The 22,867-nt window shown below is 35.8% G+C and overlaps 2 protein-coding genes across 2 annotated transcripts; one reads left to right on the forward strand and one right to left on the reverse strand.

Moving 5' to 3' along the window:
• Positions 1-218: 218 nt before the first annotated feature.
• On the reverse strand, positions 219-3,761 carry LOC113108442 (rab-like protein 3). The gene is made up of 8 exons (XM_026271571.1): positions 3,663-3,761; positions 3,262-3,353; positions 2,014-2,143; positions 1,782-1,896; positions 1,516-1,666; positions 1,317-1,388; positions 1,149-1,187; positions 219-966 (listed from the first exon to the last, which is right to left on the reverse strand). Exons 1-8 carry the CDS (start codon positions 3,706-3,708, stop codon positions 910-912), a joined length of 702 nt encoding a protein of 233 aa, XP_026127356.1. The 5' UTR covers positions 3,709-3,761; the 3' UTR covers positions 219-909.
• Positions 3,762-4,188: 427 nt separating this feature from the next.
• Positions 4,189-8,882, forward strand: LOC113108441 (dnaJ homolog subfamily B member 11). Its single transcript, XM_026271569.1, has 10 exons — positions 4,189-4,332; positions 4,807-4,963; positions 6,106-6,203; positions 6,414-6,546; positions 6,714-6,856; positions 6,945-7,027; positions 7,168-7,225; positions 7,399-7,510; positions 7,602-7,761; positions 7,873-8,882. The coding sequence occupies exons 1-10, from the start codon at positions 4,259-4,261 to the stop codon at positions 7,935-7,937; spliced, it is 1,083 nt and encodes a 360-aa protein (XP_026127354.1). The 5' UTR covers positions 4,189-4,258; the 3' UTR covers positions 7,938-8,882.
• Positions 8,883-22,867: the final 13,985 nt, after the last annotated feature.

A 22,867-nucleotide genomic window follows, 5' to 3' on the forward strand; every position in this document is an offset into this window, starting at 1 on the left:
TGCAGAGCATGAACTCTGAGTATGGGTCACCATCCTTGGCTGTGTCACGTCATTGACAACTAATTACACTTGTAAATAGTTAAAATACAGCTTTTCAGTTTTTAAGATACAAAAGTTCTAATCCTGTTTGGGAAATGACCGGGGCACTTTATATGGCAGATCAGTATCAGAAACCATAAGAGTTGGTGCTGATATAAAGTAAAATAAATAAATCATGCTTTCTTATCTGCTCGTTTACTGAAAACAAATTAATAATTCCATACAATACCATACAACTGTAGAATTTGATTTGATAAATATATATAAATAAAGAAGTGGAAAAGAAGAGCCAAACTTATTATGCAAATAAATCTATACACAATTTTCATGGCTTGCTAATATAGCAAAGAATTCTGAATCATTTTTAAATAAAAAAAATCAATAACAAAAAAAGTTAAATCTATGGTAATATTAATTTCTTCCTTCTGATGACAGGAAGATCCTGAAAATCCTAAAGATTAAGCAAAAATTGTTTATTTAATAGAAACCCTGTCATATCTCCTGGAATTACACAAACGGGGGAAACCATTTCCGTTACCTTTTACTGAAAAAGGGGGATCCGTGTCACCCCATTAGTATGAACAGTAGACTTGAGAAGGGAAGAGTAGTAGTATTTCATTAAGTACACATTTTTTACCATCACATATGAAAATACATACACAAATCTCAGAATAGAGATGATGATTATTTCACATAAATTGTTCAGTCATGGTAAGCCGGATGCTAAGATTAAAAGTCATTTAAAAAAAAAAAAAAAAACACTAAAACTGATTGGATTTTGCAAAGAAACATGATGACAAAAGAATATTCATATATATGTCCAGGTTACAAACATGACTAAACCCACCAGTCCAAAGTATATTTGTACACTCAATCATTGTGCAGACTCTTGAAATTAAAGCGCCTCCTGTCTGTGAAACTCTGCATCTAGGGAGGGAAAAATATGATTAAATAACAAAATAAAAATGCATTCCTCTACATTAAAATTATAAATGAAGTACATCTAGAGTTTGATTTAGAATCTTAGAAGTAATTCTCTAAAGTTATTACAAAACAAACCGTGTACACAAATGCAGTCACATGCAAACAGAGAAAGCACACACTCTCACCTGGCTAGGGTCTCTTGTGAAGTATCTCTTCTCGATTACCTAAAGAGAGAAAATAATAATTTACACCACATGCTAATACACTGCACAGAGACACAGTACTCACAGCAGGGAAGAAAATCATTAGGATCAGAGTGGGAATAGACATTATAGTTTCACTGAAGTCTCTACCTTGTCAAAGAATCGGCTTAGCTTAACAGCATTTGAAGATCCAGCAGCAAGATACCGTGGATTTGTACAATCCTGAGAAAAAAAGCAGGCAAAAGCTCAGAATTCACAAGTGTGAAATTAATACAAGAAATTGAATTTTTTTTCTTAATATCATATGAGTTTGGGTTAAGACATTATTACGGCACTAAAAAGCACACACCAAATTGATCTCTTCTGCATTAAAGTCTTCAGATAAAAAGGCAGTGCGGGTCAGAACATCATTCCTCTTGTTTTCTGGGATTTGATCAAATTTGGTGCCAATAAGCAGGAGGGGAACTGAGTTCTCTGCAAACTGTTCTCTGTCATAATCCCTGCAAGCGCAAAACATCCGAATTAGTTCCTTGTAACATATCTATGAATTTATAGACAAAATAAAGTATGATGTTCTCTCACTGTATTCTGAACCAGAAGTTAAACGTGACTCACCCATTTGACACAATGATGCCAGTTGGAGAGGAGTCTTTACTCAAAGCCTCCAATGACCAGGGATTCAGATTCTGGGAGGATTTCTTATTGGTCAAATCATGAACTAAAATAATGCCTAGAAAGGAAAAAAGACAAATGATTAAACATTAAAGTAGAGTCATTAGAAATATTCCATGCTTTTTTGTTTGTACACATGTAAGAACAACTTTTAATAGTGTATCTGATACTTAACCATTTACAGAATTGTAAAACACAGCTCTGGTGCTTTTGACACTGCTGGCACTGTCAACAGATCCCCCAACGTCCCAGAGTTCAATGTAGCATGTCTTCTCTTCTGGAGTGCCTTCTTTGTAGTCATGAACCTGTGCAAAGAATCAAGAGAATGTTTTAGTTGGATTAAAACCCTTATTTTCTTTATTTTAATTTTAATGACAAAAACACACTGTTCCCCATTCTGTCCAATGACCTTAAAACAGAAGTGCTAACAGAATGCTATGAAAACATACAGTGCTTAATTTTTTTTGGGACAAATAACAAACTAAAACATCCAAATAGTATTTATTCACATAATAACAAAAATGGTCTCCTTTGCCTTTGATAACAGCTCACTACCTTGCTGTCATTGTTTATGTACTTTTTGACTAACTGGGTATCTGAATAATAAAAAATAAAAAAACACTATAAAGCACTTGACAATTATTTTCCTAATTTCTTTCACATAAAACAGCAATAATTATATTATAGCATTAAAAATAGCTTACTACTGTTACTAAAAAGCTTACACATATTGGAGGTTTAACCAATACAGAAAGCTACAAAAATATTTTGGTAATTACCAATACTGTTAGTTAAAAGCAGCAGTGGCACAAACCCTACAAAAGAGGTTAAAAACCTTACATAAATTTGTTTTAATAAATTTGTTAATCACTGTTGGCTACATAGTGAATATAGTTTCAATCTCTAGATCAAAACATTTAACAATAAAGTTAATAAAGACGAATAAAATCACAGTAATGCTCTGCAGGGACAGTCGCCTCTTGCTGTCATTTCCTGTAAAAACCTCTGATATTTATATTCAGACAATTACACACTGCTGTCTCTTCACAGTTCCTACTCTCATAAATTACTCACACTACATGTTGACTTTTAAAACTTAATATAAATGTTAAACAACAGACATTTCCCCTATTATTTGTACATACATTTTGTCAATAGAAATGCGTTATTCAGTGCTGTAACTTGATGCGACCGGCTGCAGTTGTACGTGCACTATGGACAGACCCGACTAATCAATCATGAGAATCGTTGTCGATGATTTTCATTATCGATAATAATCGATTTGATCTATTTGTTGTTGCAGCACTAGTTTATATGATAATGCTATATATATATATATATATATATATATATATATATATATATATATATATATATATATATATATATATATATATATAATCGCTGCGAATTTACACTGTACCCTGACGTCCACTGAGCAGCCCACAGTCCATGAGGGGTTCCCCAAAACTTGATTCTGGCACAGTAAATGTACAAGAGAGGACTTCCCTACTCCTGTAAACAGACACAAAATAACACTGATCAGAACTGCAATAACGAGGCTCAATGAAGAAGTGCTTATTTTTAAAAGAAAAAGTAAGTTACAATATCGAAAGTGTGGCTCCTCGTGGCAGATATTCTCAAATAATAACGAACATAATAGTAATCCTAGAGAAATCCAAGCAAATGTGGCAGGCTAACACTTCTAACTTGAGTCGAATCTTAGACAACATGCTTACATTTTAAATGTACATTCACAATATCTTTTGTGAGGTTACAGAAAAGCAAGGTTGACATATTATTTAGATTAAAAATATATATTACCGGAATCTCCTAAAACCAACACTTTCACCCTGTCCAAAGATGCCATTTCTTTCCGGAAGTTGTTTTACGCTGTGCTGTGCGTCCTTGTATAAGAACAAAATAAAAGCTGCAGAATTACGTGAAGAATGCATAGACGAAGAATGTACCAAGCTGTGAAAATCAAAACCAATAAAACGGAAAGTATGAATTAAAAATAAATAAATAAATAAAAAAGTTTTGTATTTAATGCTAGCCCTTGTGTGATATGTGGCTGAAGTTGTATTATTAGCTTCGCTTGCTTGCGTTTAATATCAACATTACTTGGCTTACCAGTTCTTATAATATAATATAATATAATATAATATAATATAATATAATATAATATAATATAATATAATATAATATAATATAATATAATATAATATAATATAATATAATATAATATCATATCATATCATATCATATTATAATATAATATTAGATGGGTCATTATGAAACCTTTTTCGATTGAACTTTTATAACACTTCCTTTTTTAAAAAGAGGCGGGACTTGTGATAGAGCAGGAAGAGGCTTTTTTGATAGACATCACAGAAAGCAGTGGAAAGAAACAAGGACCCATGGCTGTTAGAGGAATGAAATTATCGAGTGTTTGTTTTCTACTTTTATATCTGATATTGGCAGTACTGGCCGGGTGAGTGAATATCGTGTTGTTTTCAGGGTCTAGGTTTAGTGTATTAAAGCTCAGGGCTCTGGCTGGTACACATGTTTCACTGTGATTGGTCTACGCCACTCTCCGTGCATCATGCTGCTGATTGCTCGCCATAATATACTTGATCTATAAAATATTTATATAAATAATAATAATAATAATAATAATTATTATTATTATTATTATTATTATTATTTTCCAAAATAGGACAGTGTTTTTTTTTTTTTTAAAGTAACGTTACCAAAATTGCTGTAACGAGGCTGATAACTTGTCATTGTTGCCACAAGTTTATATAAATGTCACATTCCTTATTTATATTCATACTGCTGTACTCTTACTGATTTCCCCAACAAGATGTATTGATGTTAAATAGTTGGACATCATGTCAATATTGCTCATAAGCTTGAAGGAATGAATGAACTGGTGTACGATTGCAAAGTTAATGTGTATTTTCAGGAGGGATTTCTACAAAATTCTGGGGGTTAGTAGATCAGCATCAGTTAAAGACATTAAGAAAGCCTACAGAAAGCTGGCACTGCAGCTTCATCCAGACAGAAACCAAGATGACCCAAATGCCCAAGACAAATTTGCAGACCTCGGAGCTGCTTACGAGGTATGATGTTTATTTTTTAACAAGTCATTCGTTTTTGTTTTGACCGTCACGCATTATGCTGAACAAAAATATTGTCTTTACGTTACTGGATATTAAAGTGATTAGGATAATAAAGTATTAGGAAACGACATGACTTCGTTTTAATGCGAATTTTTTTGCCTAACTTTAAAACAAATATTTAGATGCTTTGTGTCACTAAAACACTTATTTACAGACGTATTATATTATTCTTAACAAAACAGCAATATAAAGCCAGTGAATCTGACCAGCATGAGTGTTGCTGTTAGAAACGAACTGATGGAGCGATTGGATTGGTTGGAAGAAATGTGTGGCCGCCTCTGATTGGTTGAAACGTCTGCTTATTTATGACGTGGACCTGCAATGTAGCTACTAATAATAATGCACGGTGTATAAAAAGGATTTCATATTACATTATAAATGATTACCTGTTTAATGCCAAGTAGTCATTTTTACTTTATGATAAGTAAAAACTGATAGCCTGAATGTACTGTAAGTCGCTTTAAAGCGTCTGCTAAATGCATACATTTAAAATTAATTTTAATTTTAATTTAAGTAGTCAATGGTTGTCTCCATTATAATATTAACAAGTATACCATTCATATGATAATAAAAGATGTGTTTATTGCATAAAATAATAATTATTTATTAGAGTTATCTATAGATAGATAGATAGATAGATCAATAACTATAATAAATAATTATTATAGGGGCGAGGGGAAAAAAAAACCTCCCCAGGTATTTAAAATGAGGCAGAATGTCTATTTTCTTTTTTTTCTTTTATTTAACATTTAGTATATTTCATAATATCTAATTGTGGCTTTAGGGACTTTAAATTAAATGTAAAATTTAAATGTATGCATTTAGCAGACGCTTTTATCCAAAGCGACTTACAGTGCATTCAGGCTATCAATTTTTACCTATCATGTGATCCCGGGGAATCAAACCCCCAACATTGCGCTTGACATTCGCAATGCTCTACCTGTTGAGCTACAGGAACACTAACACTTTAGTTACCTGTGTGTTTTATGTTAAACAGAAATTGCCCCTAAAAACAACTTCAGTTGCAAATATTGCTCATTGTTCCATTAATAATATTTTCTGATTGTCTGTTTTGATCACAGGTGCTCTCAGATGAGGAGAAAAGGAAACAGTATGATACATATGGAGAAGAGGGTTTGAAAGAAGGCCATCACAGTTCACACGGTGATATATTCTCCAGGTAAATGAGCCTCAGCTTGATTAAGATTTTCTTCAAATGTTAGCAACAGAAATGTTTGTCAGATTTTCTATAAATTTTGTGAGATTTGCAAATGACTGATGCATAGTTGGTGTTCTCATTTCAGATGTGAGCCCTTTTGAAACAAAACTGTTGGTACTGTCACTGTGAAATTCGTCTGTGTCTATATTCAAATGTGTTTTGTTTTTCAAGTTTCTTTGGCGACTTTGGATTTATGTTCGGTGGAAACAGGCAGCCGGCCGGCCGGGATATTCCTAGGGGTAATGATATAGTACTGGACCTTGACGTAACCCTAGAAGAGGTGTATTCTGGGAATTTTGTAGAGGTGAGCTGCTTTTTTTCCTTTTTCCTTCCTGATGTACTGTAGTATACACAGTCTTTGTGTACTTCTATAGGCTTTGTCAGGCAGTGAACATGCAGAGTCACATGGAAATGGACACTCTCCTTTTTCTTTTTCCTGTCCTTCTGTTTCCCCTCTTCTTCAAAATGTAGGTGGTACGAAACAAACCTGTAGCAAAAGAAGCCCCAGGCAAAAGAAAATGCAACTGCCGACAGGAAATGAGAACCACACAGCTAGGACCAGGTCGCTTCCAGATGACACAGGAAGTAGTCTGTGATGAATGCCCTAATATCAAGTAAGTTTGCCCAGTAATCACTCCAACTTCGACTCAGTAGGAAATATGATGGTTTTCTGTTTAAACGCTGTATCATTGTTTTTTCCAGGCTTGTGAATGAAGAGAGAACACTAGAGGTGGAGATCGAGCAGGGTGTGAGAGATGAGATGGAATACCCTTTCATTGGGGAAGGTACAGAAATGAAATGATTTTATTATTATGTATACAGATAACTCAGTACAGTAACATTTGTTTTTATGAATTAGCTAGATGCAGCAACATATTATTTATAGAATGTACACGTGACATATCTGTTGTTTGACTGACTACAGGTGAACCTCACATTGATGGTGAGCCTGGAGATCTGCGTTTCCGCATTAAAGTTTTAAAGTAAGAGTCGTATGAAATTACAGCAATTACAACAGTGAATTGAACTTTTCTCTTAATGTACAGTACGTTTAATATAATTGATTTTAATGTGCCACTATTTATTCTCTGTCTTGAAAGAGTGAGACTTTATGAACTGTTTCCCGTTTGTCATGTGTAAATCTCTTCTTCTCCAGGCACCCAGTGTTTGAGCGCAGAGGTGACGACCTCTATACAAACGTCACCATCTCTCTGGTAGAGGCTCTGGTCGGATTTGAGATGGACATCACTCATTTAGATGGTCACAAGGCATGTTTTGTTTAATTTTTAGAATATATATTTATATTTCATTTCACATGTGCAACTAAGAGCCGTGACTTAAGAACTTGTGTTCTTATAGGTACACATTGAGAGAGATAAAATCACTAAGCCAGGAGCTCGTATTTGGAAGAAGGGTGAGGGATTACCAAATTTTGACAACAACAATATCCGTGGGTCGCTTATAGTCACCTTTGATGTCGATTTCCCAAAGGAGCAGCTTGATGACCAGCAGAAAGATGGTAAGAGAACATTTTTTGAATACGGACAGTGGGCTGTTTTAGCAGAGACATGGTGACTACTGTGGAGTTTTTGTGCATTTGTGAGTTAATAAATCATTTATTTTTCCTCAGGTATAAGGCAACTTCTGAAACAGGCACCATCTCAGAAGGTTTATAATGGACTGCAGGGATACTGACAAACCAGCCAAGTAAATCCGGACTGATTGACTTGTCCCTGACTGCCCTTAACACACATACACACTTACATGCACACTGAGGAACAAGCAATGGGGTGTATTTATTTTTTTCTGATGGTTCTCAGGAAGGGTTGACATCGATATGTTTTTATTATTTTTCTTTTTCTTTAATTTAACATTTTAAAAGCCTTGTTTTCTCATGGAAATAACTATTTGTTTTATTTGACTTGTCCAAATTATTAGTTTTTCCTTATATGGTCCCTGGTTTCATGCTTGGAGTAAGTAGTTCAAGACCTTTTTTAACAGTTGAAGTGTTTGGACACTTACTTTCTGCTATGACCAGTCAATCACCATGCACTTACGGATCTCAGTATAATGTTTTGTCCCAGTCGACCTGAGATTGACTGTACCACAAAAACAGAAAGAGGACTGAAACTTCAAATCGGAGGACAATTTAAACACCTGCCTCAGCACTGTACATCTTTTAAGAAAGAAACAGTTATATGAATGTAAGTTCAAGGAGCTTTCTCAACTTCAGTCTTTGGTCTGCTTGTTTTAAAGAACAGATTTTGTGCAGTAAGTGGTGTTTTTGTACTCCTCAAGCTGCAAGTGTGTGCGTGAGATTGAATTGTTCAGATTTTCTGTCTAGCTTCAGGTCGGTTTCCTCTGAGGCATTGAAGTTCAAACAGAAGACCTCTTAAACTGTTCAGTTTAACTTGTTCCTGTGAATTTTTTTATGTGACAGACTCACTTTTGACTCTTTGACAACCCCTCCTGATGCCCAGCCCACTGGGTCTCTTCCTAGTTAGTATGTTTCCTGTGCTCATTTGTGGACTCTACCTGAAAAAATTACAAACTTCTTAGGATAACTTGTGCACAAGTGAAGGATCATTTGTCATTTTCAAATAAAAAATAAAAAGTTTCTAATTATGGTTAAAAATGGATTTGATATGAAAACAGAGTATTTGTTTATTGTTTTATATATATATATATATATATATATATATATATATATATATATATATATATATTTCAGACACATGGCATCAAATTTCAACTTCCGTGCCTAACTGGATTTCTTTCAACTTTAATGGTTACAGTGAAAATCGAGTGAATATGAATTGGTGTAGTTTCAGCAGTAAATGACTTGTCCGGTAGAGGGCAGCAAATGATAGATGATCTCCAGGATTAGTCTTCTCAGAGTTTCTTGAGACTAGAAGTTTGTATAAACTAATATTATGCAGAATATTTGTTTAAATTTACTGAATTTAAAAGTTATACATTTATATAAGAGTTATTATATTGTTATTAAATTGCAAGTGAGGGCAATAAATGATAGATGATTTTCAGTATTACACCTCTTAGAGTTTCTAGAGTTTATGTATGTATATATGAACAATTACATATATTATGCAATATATATTATGTAGAATATATACTATTTAAATTAATTGCTTTCTATTTGAATATTTAAAAAATGTCATTTATTCCTGTGATCAAAGCTGAATCTTCAGCATTGTTACTCCAGTCTTCAGTGTCACATGATCCTTCAGAAATCATTCTAATATGCCGATTTGATGCTCGAGAAACATTTCTTATTATTTTTTAGAATGATTTCTGAAGGATCACGTGAGACTGAAGACTGGATTAATGATGCTAAATAATCAGCTGTGAAATCAATTATTTTAAATAGTAAACATATTTCGCAATTTTATGTTTTTTTTTGTTTTTTTTGCTGTACTTTGGATCAAATAAAAACAGGCTTGGTGAGCAGAAGAGACTTTTAGAGAAACATAAAAAATCCCAATGTAAAAAAATTATATTATTAAATCATTTAATATTATTTGTATTTGCAAAATGTATATGACGTTACTGGTATATGTATATGTATGTATATATACCCCCCCCACACACACACACACACACAATCATATGATACATTACATGTGTGTGTATTAATGATGATATGACATTTATATGATGTACATTTTATGTCTACTGTGTGTGTGTGTGTGTGTGTGTGTGTATATATATATATATATATATATATATATATATATATATATATATATATATATATATATATAATTACATTATTTATAAATGATAAAGTGTCATAACATGAAGGCAATCCCACATTTGTTTCTCAGAACTCCAACTGTATTTAGAACAGAGTTATTAATGCCCACATTATAGGCTGCATTAATTACAGCTCATTACAGATCAAAGGCTTTTTCTGTCTTTAATCATGCAGTGGAATCCCACCCAGCTTCATAAAAACTACTGTGCTTGTGAATGCCTTGTGAGCATGTGACCTTTTGGTAAGGAATAAGCTCCATATACTGAACACTCTACATATGGAGATTGATGTGTGTCTTTGCTAATCACTGTCATGTTTGCTGATAATACAGTGTGTGTGGTGTCGTTCAGAGTTGAATGTGTGACTGCTTGTCTGACACGGAGTTCACCCATTACATTAGGTTATGACCTCTGCACTGCAGGTGGTTTTACTTATGCTGTGTTGGAGGCACTGTTGCGCTGAGTCAGGCCTGAGCCCCCGTTCTCCAAGTCCGGGGCGAGAGAACGGGTGGTCGCCCTTCTTGGGGAGGTCGTCTGTCAGGGTGTAGCCTGGAACTATTAGAAGCATCTGTTTGTATGACTGTTTTACAGTGTGGTTTTACATGATGTGATTTTCCCTCTGTGTATCTGTAAGGCTGTGTGTGAACACTGTACACATGTTTGTTAGACTGAGCGACAAGGATGAAGAGAATCCATCTGAATGTAAAGGACAGTCAAACCAAATGTGTATACGAGTGTTATGAGCGTTTGTAATTAAAGGGATGAAATAAGGCGTTTCCTTGAGGGTCTTGTAAGCTGTATAAAATGTACGCTTGGAGTATATGGGGGGTCCCTCTCAAACATCTCCTTAGCATCTGCTCAGTAGAGTCATTCACCCACAACTCAAAGCCACAGACTTCTCCATTTACCCTGCTATTTACCCTGCTTCAGGTTTCCTTCAAATCATTCTCAACCAAGACTTACTGTATGCCACTCTTCCTCTGTTTTTCCTCTCACATGGCCTCCGGAATAGATTTTCAGCATTCCTTATGGTTGCCTGCACTCGCTGTACAGTATAAAGTTGTATTGAACTCCCACAAATATTAATACTTAAGAAGAGGGCGTTTCTATGGTGGTCCACCGCAGGGTTGACATAGCAGTCGCTTGAATCTGGTCTCAGTCTGACTGATTTAATAACTGCTCATGTTGTTCACTTTCTTAGCTGTGGTCTTCGGCAAATATAACTTTGACGGCGCTAAAGTTCATCCCTTGTGCTCTGTACCTACAAACAAATTAAACACTTTACTTGGCAGTTCGGTAAAAAATGAGTTAATAACAAAATAAATAAATAAAAATACTATTCAGTCATCATGTAGCCTACTCCTCCTGATGTTATTCCAAACCCGTATGACTAAGCTACTTTCTTCCACATAAATCAAAACAGTGAACATTTCTACTGGTCGCTTAATAAAATGGGGACTGAGAATTAAGCATCAAAAATGAAAAGCTCTGTAAGTATAAAGCGGTCCATGTTCTTCAAACACTTCAATATTAATTGTAAGAAAATATTGATATCCATCTATCTCTCCTCAGGGTGATAATGGGAGAATTTAAAAAAGCCCTCATTCTACAGAATTTCTCCTGTGTTACACAGAAGTTTTGCAGCCAAACACGTTTGGAGAAGCTTTATTAATTAACTGATTATCGAATGTTTGGTTTTATTGTGCTAATATTTTATAACAGACACATAAGCACAATAGTTTCCTGATGAGGGCAGTGTTCTCTTTACAATGGTAATGCAGGAACCATCTGTCACAGAAAGCTGGGAGCTTGGGATGTGTGCCACCGAGTGAGATGAGGTCTGGGAGCACGCCTGAACACACTGCTTTTGGGAACACTTTCTGAACAGATCCTTGAGGTTCAAAACAATCCTGTCAGGCCGTAGATTTTAATGGCACAATTGCAGAGACTTCCTATAGCTGTGCTGGGTCACAGCCACCCGCTTACCCTGTAGTTTGCTGTATGTCTTCTAAATGATTTATCATGTATAAATCATTTTCAGTCAGTTTCCTTTTTTTTTTTTTTTTTTTTGAACGATAAGGATGTTTAATATAAAGGGGCTAACTTATTTTCATTCATTCATACATTCATTCATATATTTTAATGAGACAGTTCCTGGATGTGCTGGCTCAAATCACTTCCACTTACGCTGACATTGCTATATGTCTTGTTAATAACTGTATCTTTTTAATTGGTTCATTTTGACTCATTGTTTAATTTTTCTAAGTTTCGAGTCTCAATCAGGAATAATATTATTTCAGTTTGAATGGAGAAACCTCTAATATGCAGATTATAGTTTATAGTTTGAATTTAATAAAACCTATTTAACATCATGCATCCGTCTATGGTAGGTCTATATTCAAAAATTCCACAATTTTTGCCATCTGATAATTTACTGTACCAAAGTATGGTCAAAGTATGTTTTCCAAAGGGTTCAGCTATTACAATAACAATCTGTGTCATGTTTAGCTGCTTGTGGTTATCAGTGCTCCAACAACATACAGAAAGCACATAGTGTGGAAAAAACAGGGTATCCAAAATAGCAGTACTTGATGGACAAATCCAGCTATTTTGTGGCCGGAAGCCTGAAGTGAACAAAAGGCAGCACTTATGTAGAATAATACATGTCAGTTGTCTTCAGCCCACTGCTGCTTTGAAGGCGGCCATGGATGGCCAGCACCGTCCCATGGCGCGGGGAGCCTGTGTACGTCGTGCTACTATATAAAAGGCTGTCGATTCAAAGGCAAAAAGCCTCAACTATTTAACAGCGAGTTGTGGGCTCTAATTATGGGAAACGCAGGCAGGAAAAAGTGGCTTGGGGTTTTTCAGTCCGTCTGTTTGTGAGGACGAGATGCTGTTTATTGAAATATTTTCAGAGCTAAACATAGACAACTGTCATTATGGACGCCCTCCTGAGAATGTCACAAAAATACTGCATCCCTATTTCACAAGCTAATGTGTCGCTGTGGGGGCTGAAACTGGACTTCGGCATCCACATCCTCAGGAAGAGGTGGTAGAGTCCTGTGAAGTCAGAGACACAGACAGCGCTCAGACCACTGTCTGATTAAAAGAGTTCTGACGGCGTTTGACGCAAGGATAAGCAAGGCATTTGTTTCCTCTATGCAGGCATATACAGGCTACTGTACAAACATTTACAGGGTCATGTTGTACTAATATCCCATAATGGTTTGCTTTCAACTGGAACTGAGTGAGGCACTCTGTCCCATTTGACCTCCCTCAGCTTTTATCAACATTGATGTGGTTTTGAAGTAATATGCAAATACCATGGTACATGAATATGGTAATCACTCATTACCATAATATATACAAAGTGATAATTGGTAACACTATTTGATACAATCAGTGTACCATGGTATGCCACAGTATTATTTTGTAAGAGTATTAGTTTGTCCGTCCATGAGTTGTTGGTGAAATTACCCACTCTTGAAATGCTCACAAGATCAGCAGGATTTAAAAAAATGAGGTTAAATGTATGTATGTGAAAGTACAGTAAGTGTGTATTACAGATGCTTGAGGACCGGAGCGCTGAAAGCAGTCTTTGTGTGGGTGTGGAGTCCATCTTACGCCCTCCCCGCAGCCGCGGTGGCGGATCACAGTTAATAACTGTGTGGTTGGCTGTCAAAGGCACTTAGCCTGATGCTGGGCAGGCAGGACCTATGAACAGAGCTTCCTCTGGCCGATTGAGCGTGCATGCGTGCGTGCGTGTGTCCTCATGCATACACTGGTATCTTGACCTTAAAGTAGAGGAGAAAAAACTTGCATGTGAAGGTGCTGAGATGATTCTGTAGCTCTGTGTTCTTTCTGAGTTTAGGATGATATTATAGGAGTTTTTGATGACTCTTACTAATGTGTATTGAGCATTTTCTGAAGCAGGCTACAGTTACTGATTGTTTTACAACATTATGATACAAAAATGAATAGTGTAAATATCAATCAGAAAGAGCAGACAATGACATAAAATGCAAAATGCTAACTAGCTGTTCTCTTGTGTCTCTCACCAGTGTGAGCTGATACTTTGGTAGATATTTACAAGGAACTGTTAATGAGCAAAACCTGACTCAAATGGCTTTTATTTTGTATTCAAACAAAGCAAGCTATATATACACTGTTTGGGATTCAAAGTCCAGCTCATCCTCAAGTGTGTAGATTAGATAAAGACAGGGATACCCGGCCTTCAGCTGTTTGCTCGGTTCCATTCCTATTAGCATCTGATCCTCCTGATAGAGATAACAAGTTGACTTCTTTGTATTGAGGAAAGAAGACATTATCTGTTGCTGAGGTTTGGGAAGCACATGGACAGTCACAACAATAACACAGGATAACACAGAATTGTAAATTTGGCATGAGTGAAAATATGTGACTGAGCAAGTGTTCCCCAAATAGCTTTTGGGCTGCCATTTCATGGGTCTAAGAAAAGTCCAATATTTTTGTCTCATCGATCATAGCTCATTGATCCCTTCCACACCTTTCCGCAGCCCATTTTTCCAGATCGCTTCATTGGTTACTGCTGCATAGGCTGTCAGTCAGCATGCTCCAGGGCTCCTGTATCAGACTCCCATGGGTGGAGGCTGGAAAAAGTTCCCTGCAGTCAGGCCAACAAGTTAGATCCCAATCAGTTAGAAAGCCCCAAACACTGCTTCTAGCCAGACCCCCAAGTCTGCAAACACAAGCCACCTTGCAGCTCTGATTCCACCTAGAGCTGCACAAAGCAGAGACAGCTTTGGCCTTGTCCCTGACAAGACCCCTGAGCTCACCACCATTCCCTTCTCCTCTCCCCACACACTCTTCCTGAAAGAAACCAGGTGCTACAGAGGCTGAAATAGTGTTGGCTGTTCTTCTCCTCTCACCCCTGGAACTGGTACGCCATTTTCAACCACTTGGATCATTTGCACTTTCACCTTTCCACTTGATTTTTCAACTTCTCGCTTTCCAGTTTCAAAGCAACAGTCTTTATTTGTAAGTCACTTCAGTGATGTCAAAATTGTACAGTGCAAATTAGAATGTGGAAAAGGTTCAGCTCGGTTTATCGAATGGGCAATTATTTACGACAACTCCAGTTTATGAAGACATGATGTTTTGTCTGTTGTATAACCGGCATTAAAGTGACATATGGATATATTTTTACTATTAGAAATAAAAGTGCAAAGTTATTATGATTCATATTTGTCCAGACTAACTCTGGATTGTTTTCTGTTAACTTTGTGTTACCCCTAATATTTGAACACGTTTTTGGTAAATACTATTTACGAAGAGGTTTCCCTCAATAAACTCTGCTTATTGATATTAAGTAAGGTTATTAGTGTTAAGGGATCTATATCTGGGTCATGCTGAATAAGACATTAATATGTGCTTTATAAGTACTAATTAACAGCCAATATGCTAGTAATATGCAAATAGTGAATATGTGTTCCCTAAAGTGTCATCAAATATTTAAATGCAGTCTTTTATCAGACTCTACTTACTGTAGCAACTATAACAACATCTTTGTGACTTGAGTTGTTGTGCAAGTTATTTATGAACTGTATGTGGCTTCATTTAGTGAACACTGTCTCCATAAATGAATCTGACAAGTTTTCCCATGCAAAATCTGAACAATACACCAGAGTTTATTAAAAATTTGGCAGTTAGTTGAACCATTTTTTTTTTTCAAACTATATACCATATTGTTAATTGATACTGTTTCAGTGAGAATAGACAAATATATATCACCAGATGTGTGAGTGAACAAATTAAGAAGGTGAATTGTCAGATAGGGTTACTTAAATGCTTGTAGTTACACGACACTGGCCAAAAACCTGAGCCAGGTTCATGCTCATTACTTTTCCATATTGCCACTCTGAGATCATATTTGTCATTTGCTTGAAAAAAAAAAACAAGTTTTTGACATTTCCAAAGGCTTAATTCTGCATGTCTTGCATAAGAAACCAATACATTTTCATTTGACAATACTTGTGTTACAGAGTATAAAAATCCAAGCTATTATTCAGTGCCATCACTCAGATAATTCATTTCATTAGATAGATTGTGCTGAACTGAAGTCAAGCTGTTTGCATAACCATTAATGTACTTGCTGTTGGACCCCACCCTTCATCTGAGAGTCTTTATCCTCTAAATAGCTTGAAGGCTATTAAGTTAATTAATGGCACATGGAGAATGAGGATCACCCAGAATCTCAGTCTCATGCAGTTTTTATCCCATTGTTTTCTGTATTCTCTCTCTCTCTCTTTTCTTCTTCTTTTTTTTCTTTTCTCAGTTCTTCAGACAAGTCCAGTACACTAAATACCTCTGTTCCCAATCCAGGCAGAACCAATGGTCAAGTATTACTCATCCAGAGATTCCATTCCTTTTAATTGTGGCTCTGGCTCCACCTTTGTTCAATCCTGCCAGCATCTTTTTCTCTAATGAACTGAGGGTATGCTGTCATTGTCCAAGAGCTGAGAGTAAAATAGGTTGGGAACGAAACTGACATGGGGACAAGCAAATACATGGCAAGATGGCACTTCTAGGAAGTGAAGTTATCTCACGTGGTCCATTAGATAGAGTATCGAAGAGGAAGAAAGTGTCAAGAATGTGAGAGTCTAAGCAAGGAAAGGGGGGTTAACATCAGGGGGGAGGGTGCTAAACTGATCTGGTTTGCTCTCTGATGAATATATCTGTATGTGATTATTTTGACAGCAATTATAAACCCATAAGGCCTGGCCCCAGTTCCTGCTCTTGTTGATTTAACCACTGAGCCTCATAAATAATGGCTGATTAAGTGGCTGTGCCAGCTCTCTTAGCCCAATTTACCACTGCCTGGGTCTGAGTGCTGTGGCCCTAAATGTGTTCTACATTAGTATTACCGAGGAGGACTGGGAATGTGTGGCGACTGGTCCCATGAGCTGGAGGAAGCTCTCAATGAAAGAGAGCATCTTTTAATAATCATTTGAGCAGACCTAAACTGTGCCTTGATTCAAAGGAAACATGGCAGAGATATACTTATGTCATAAACGGTCATAAATATGTCACGCTGAGTAAACTCATTAATTACGGAAGTCTGATATTTTTAGATGCAAATACATGTACATTTGCTCTAACTGCTCTGTTTATGTCACTTTTTTCACTGTGTATCAACAACCCAGCTGCCTTTTTTAAAACTTAATTTTAACCTTTAAGAATACTGTAATTTAACAAACCTTGCTAAACCTTGGCAACTCTCAAAATGAATATCCATTGTTCTAACTGTACATTAAAATGTGGTGATGCCTAAATAAAAAATATATTATATATTATAAGCATTAAAAATATATAGTGATTTATCTGTAATTTATTTAGATGGAATAGTATGGAATTTAGTGAATTATCTGCCATTTATTGGTTTTATGTCATAACATTACTTTATAATTGTCTATCAGTATTAAATTATAATATATTTTTTTTATTGTATAAACACTCAAAATTATTATTTATATAGTGTACTTTCTACCATGCATAATAATTATAATTAAAAACATGTTTTCTATTTAAGTAATGCATAAATAATTGTTCTAATATTAAGGGTCACAAACTTAATACATACAATTTTAAGATGGTCTAGTTATTTCAGCTTAGTTTTACTTTTACAGCAGACTTTGAATACTACTGTACAGTTGGCCACTGAAGTGTGAGAGCTCCCTCCAGCTGTCACTTATCCTGTTCAACAGTGCAACGACTTGGCAAGCAGTCTTTCTGACAAGGGAAGCATGCGCAATGGTGGTAAGTATGCTTTGAAATTTCATTTCCCCCCTTTAGTGGGATAACATTTCACCACTTTAGATTAGCCACCCCAGGTCCCATCAACACATTTAAGAGGGTGACCTCCACCCTCCCCCTCCGGGGCGCACAGTGAGACGTCTGAGATGACGGCGCTTGTGTTAACCTGGCCAAGGGCAGCATAGCAATAACAAACACAGGATCACAGAACCAGTGCGACCCCTGACCTCACAGCCCTTTCCCAACACCACATAGGTTATTATCAACAGGAACGGCTTCCAAGACCCAAATAAGACAGGAGGTAATAGTCACACTAGGAAGTATTTTTATACATTGTTTTGTTTTCAATATAATAAGCATATAATTAATTTTTTTTTTTTTTTTTATGTAACGTCTTTTTCTAAAAACATTTGTTGATTTCATGCAAACGTAGCCATCATCCACATTTAAACTTACATTTCTGTTTTAGGACAGTGGTGGAAAAGGTCGCTTTAGTAACGCTAAACATTGACTAATGCTACACATCCATTTTAACTTTCAAAATAATGCAAAACGAAGGATACTGTGTGGTTTGCAGCCAAATGCTGTAGCTGTTTTCTTCAAATCTGTGATACTTTGCATTAAAACATGTCTCTTGTGCATGCCACTGAGTCATAATGGTAAATGAGCTGAAATGTAGACTACAAACATGTCAGAGAGAAAGAGGAGGATCAAGTTCTGTGGTACTGCTCTGAGTCGAGTCTGACAGACTGCTCGAGTCCAGAGCTCTCAGACCTGATTGAGGTTTTAATAAGTAAGAGTAATATGACCTGGCTCCAGTCCCTGTTTCTCTCTCTCTCTTTCTCTTTGTATTTCTCTGTCCTTTCACTCAGTGTTTGAGTGCATCAGAAACACACAAATCTATTCCAGCTTTGGGAAACTTCACAGAGCCAGTGACGATTTAGAGCTGAGAAGGTGGATCAGTGATGTGTAACAGTGCTCACTGCTATAACCCTCCCTTAACAAACACATCAGCTCACGAAGCGGTTGCATTCGACAAAATACTCTGTTTGTCTGACTGGCTTAACTCTTCATTTTATTGAAGTTTGTCCAGAATAAACCATCAGTTCACTACTGAAAGCAAACTGTAAATCAGACACTTCTGACAGGCGACACGCCAATCAAAGACATTAGCTGGCAATGGCTCGGTTCTTCATTGGTGAGTGGCAGTAAATGATTCACACTAAGTGTCATAGTTCCGCCCAGTCATGAAACCAAACTTGTGCAGGCGCTTGCTTTCATTGATTGACTAGGCCGCTCTTTTGCCAAACTGTTGTCGGCAAAGGCAGTGAGAGTCAAAAAAACCAGATGACCTGATGAAGAGTGTCCAGAGTCATCTGCCTTTATGTTCTGGTTTAACAAGTGGTGAGTAAAAAGGGTAAGACCATTTCATTTGATATCTATCAGTTTGCATGTTTGCCTGAAGATATCTGGTTAAATGTTTTGGAAACATTCTCAGTTGCATTAATTGTAAAGCCCAAATTTACAAGTGGGATTTGCTGATGGCTGCAGCAGTGTATTGTTGTGAACTCAAGGGTGTGTTTGAGATGTGTGACTGATTGTGTTTGTTGGCCTCATTCCTTAGGAGTTTGTTTATTGTCCTAGTCACTATAAGATGGTGAACTTTGGTCCCTGTTAAGTTAGTGACGACAAAAATGGCTTCAGCATCAGTAGCTGTAGACTACTCCCATCCGTCCTTCCCATCACCTAAGTCAAGTCAAGTCAAGACTGCTTTATTGTCAATTCTTCCACATCTACAACACATACACACAGATAATTGAAATTGCATTACTCTCAGACCCTTGGTGCATACAGATAAAACTAACAGTAGAGCATAAAAATACAGATAGATACAGATTAAAAATAAAATACAACTATACAAATAAGGGCATGAGTCCTGAGACAAAACCTTTGATAAGAGCCTATACTCCTTGAGTGTGGTGAATGTGTCTGTGTAAATGTTGATTCTTTGTCTAGACATCTACTGGCTTGCGTGTTCTCGTGCTCCCTGTGGTTTTCCTAGAGATGCAGAGAAAAAAACCACTTTTCTTAAGATGACTCTCAAGTTTAATTGTTGGGGTGTAAAGGATACTGTCAGGAGGGGAAAAGTACAGATGGGCCATTGAAATGAAATCATTGCTAAATCTTGTAGAATTTGGTGGGATCCGTTTTAACAGGGTTTTTTTTTCATAGACATAATGTGCTGTTCAAATGTATTTATTCATTAATTCATTCACTCACACATACACACACACACACACACGCAAATACATCTCTTTTAGCAAAATATATAATATAAAACATTGTTGCATTGATTAAGCCTTTGTAACGTACATTGAAAATCAAATAAATAAATGGATTTTGTCAGTAAAATTCCAAGTTATATTTCATTGTAATGTTGCTTATAATTTTGATTATATTGTGTTTTCAGTTGGAATGTAATTTTATTAAATATATAGCTCAATGGGTGTTTGCCACTTATTTATTATTTATATTTATTTACAAATACAATTATTATTATTATTATTATTATTATTATTTTGTTTTTAAAGGGAGAATGCACATTTATCGAAATAAGCACGTGTACAGCATGCAAATGTGCCAAACTCAGCCATATAGGCTAATTTTAATCTACAGTCCTGAAGTTGCAACACAAATGGCTAAATGACATAAATCTATAAAAGTCGGAAAAATTAAATATACCGACTTTTCAATATAGACTAGGCTACTTGTTCATGTTCATATACAAAACATGTATAACCTAATTTAAATACGAATACGCACGTGGTATTTACCATACTCAAAAAGTAACTGCGTTTACTTCATAACAAAATGTAGCTTCCTTTCTGAGCAAGGGCTGTTAGATCGAAAATATATATAAATAAATAAAAACACTGCACACTTGACTTTATATCTTCCCCTTGTCCAGTAACTGTGCTGTGATTCTTACCTTCAGCACAGACCTGCGACGTCCCTTGACGGGGTTCTTTATCAGCTGAACTTGAATAAATTCATAAGGAACAGCACTGCGCGAGTTATGCGGTGGGTCAAAAACTCATCTTGCCCAAAAGACGTCCTGCTTTTCATGTTAAGTGGGCAGATCACATTCTTAAGGGCCCCTCCTCCGCTTACAAACGCGGGATCAAATTCTTTTTTACTCTGTTTATGTTATCATTTGTAAATTTTACCAGAACTGGACCATGAGGCACAAGGGGGAACTCATACACAGTCTAATGAAGTATTTACAGATCATTCCAACTGTCAAATACTTTTGTCCAGTGACATAGTGCAGAGTGCTCACGCTTAACAACTCGTGTTTGCTTTCCAAACCCCTCCATGAATGTCTCAGGTCAGGCGGATTTCGTTACAGGTAAATACTAATGCGAGGACCAGCAGAATCCTTAGCTTTTACTTTCTGAGGGTGTTTTACAGGTGTTTACGAGTGAGAACATTGCACTTGTTGTTGTTGATGTTTTTAAAAAGAACTTCATCCTAGATCCCAGTGCATTCAAACGCTTTCGTGCTCTGGCGAAACGTTGTCGTAAAAGATTACAAATTTGACAAGCAGAATATATATATATATATATATATATATATATATATATATATATATATATATACATATATACACAAGAGATGCACTTCCCTTAAAACGTCTGATCGTGTGTATTTAAAAAAAAAAGATTAATTTTTGCGGTTATTTTAGGCTACAACGACAACAATAACAACAATAATAATAATAACAATAATAATGATAATAATAAAAATAATAATAATAGCAACAAACTGTTAATTTTGATCTCCTAAAATCTTGAAGGATGCAGACATGATGGTGGAACCATTAGAAGGGGAAAATGGGGGGAATCGTGACCTCTGAGTGGAAGTAATTGCCCTTCCTATTAGAATGTCGTTTACAAAACAAATGGGTTTAACGTTTATTTGGGGAGTTGTTTTGTTTTCTACCAAATTTTAGTTGGATAGCTAATACGTAGCACTGTCTATAATAGCAATATTGATAAAACTACATGAGATCATTACTTTAATTTTCCTTCAGGCCAAATAGCTAATATAGCCTAACGAAAATAACCAAATTAGCCTAAAGACTTGGAATGAGGATATTATAGGGAAAATGTCTGTCATTTATTTAGTGATGGTAAATTTGTATTTTATTGCATTTTCGTCTGCGGCGTATATAATGTTGGAAATCACACTTTTAAAATCACCTTAACATTTGTCGGGCGTTTTACGATTGGAGCAAAGCCTATTTCCTAAACTAATATAATGCACGTTATAGAAGAGAGATCTAAAGTTATAATAAGGCCAAATATGGTTTATTTCAGAAATGTATACTGTGAAATAGGCTATTATTAAATATGAAATTATTGTTTGGTATGACATAGGCTAATACAGATTTTTATAAATTGTAGTGCTCAACTAATGAAAGGGCTGCATAATTGCACTGTAGCAATATGCAATGAAGACCTGTCACGTGGCTGCAGACTGCAGAATATCATTGTAAAGGCGATGAAACGGTTCTCGAAAATAGTGCACATTTCCTTTGCAACAATCAATTTGCATCAGTTGTGTGCCGAAAGCAAAACTATTAAGTTTGATATGTTCTGAGACTATGCATTCATGATTTAGGCTGGGAGCTGTAATAGAGTAGTAGTACTGAGGAGGAATAAATGTGGAATATTAACGGATAAAATATGTTTTTATCTAGTGTAATGTTTAATGTAAACAGTAGCCTATGTTGGTTGAACACAATGAACATTGATGTACATAAGTAATAAATATTTATTAAAGAAACTGTGTAATGAAACGAATAGAATGGACTTAATTATTTTGCTTAGTGTCTCTATATTGTCTTATAGCATATTGTCTGAGAACAATTGCTCAAAATCTGTAGGCCTATGGGTGAAAAAAATATCTTCATAAAAAAACTGCTTACTACATTAATTTCGCAAAACGTGTTTGAACTTTAACAAAACTATGTTCTTTCATATCGTCACCTGAGGATT

This window comes from Carassius auratus, chromosome 9 (genome assembly GCF_003368295.1).
Source record: "Carassius auratus strain Wakin chromosome 9, ASM336829v1, whole genome shotgun sequence".
Taxonomy (NCBI): Eukaryota; Metazoa; Chordata; class Actinopteri; order Cypriniformes; family Cyprinidae; genus Carassius; species Carassius auratus.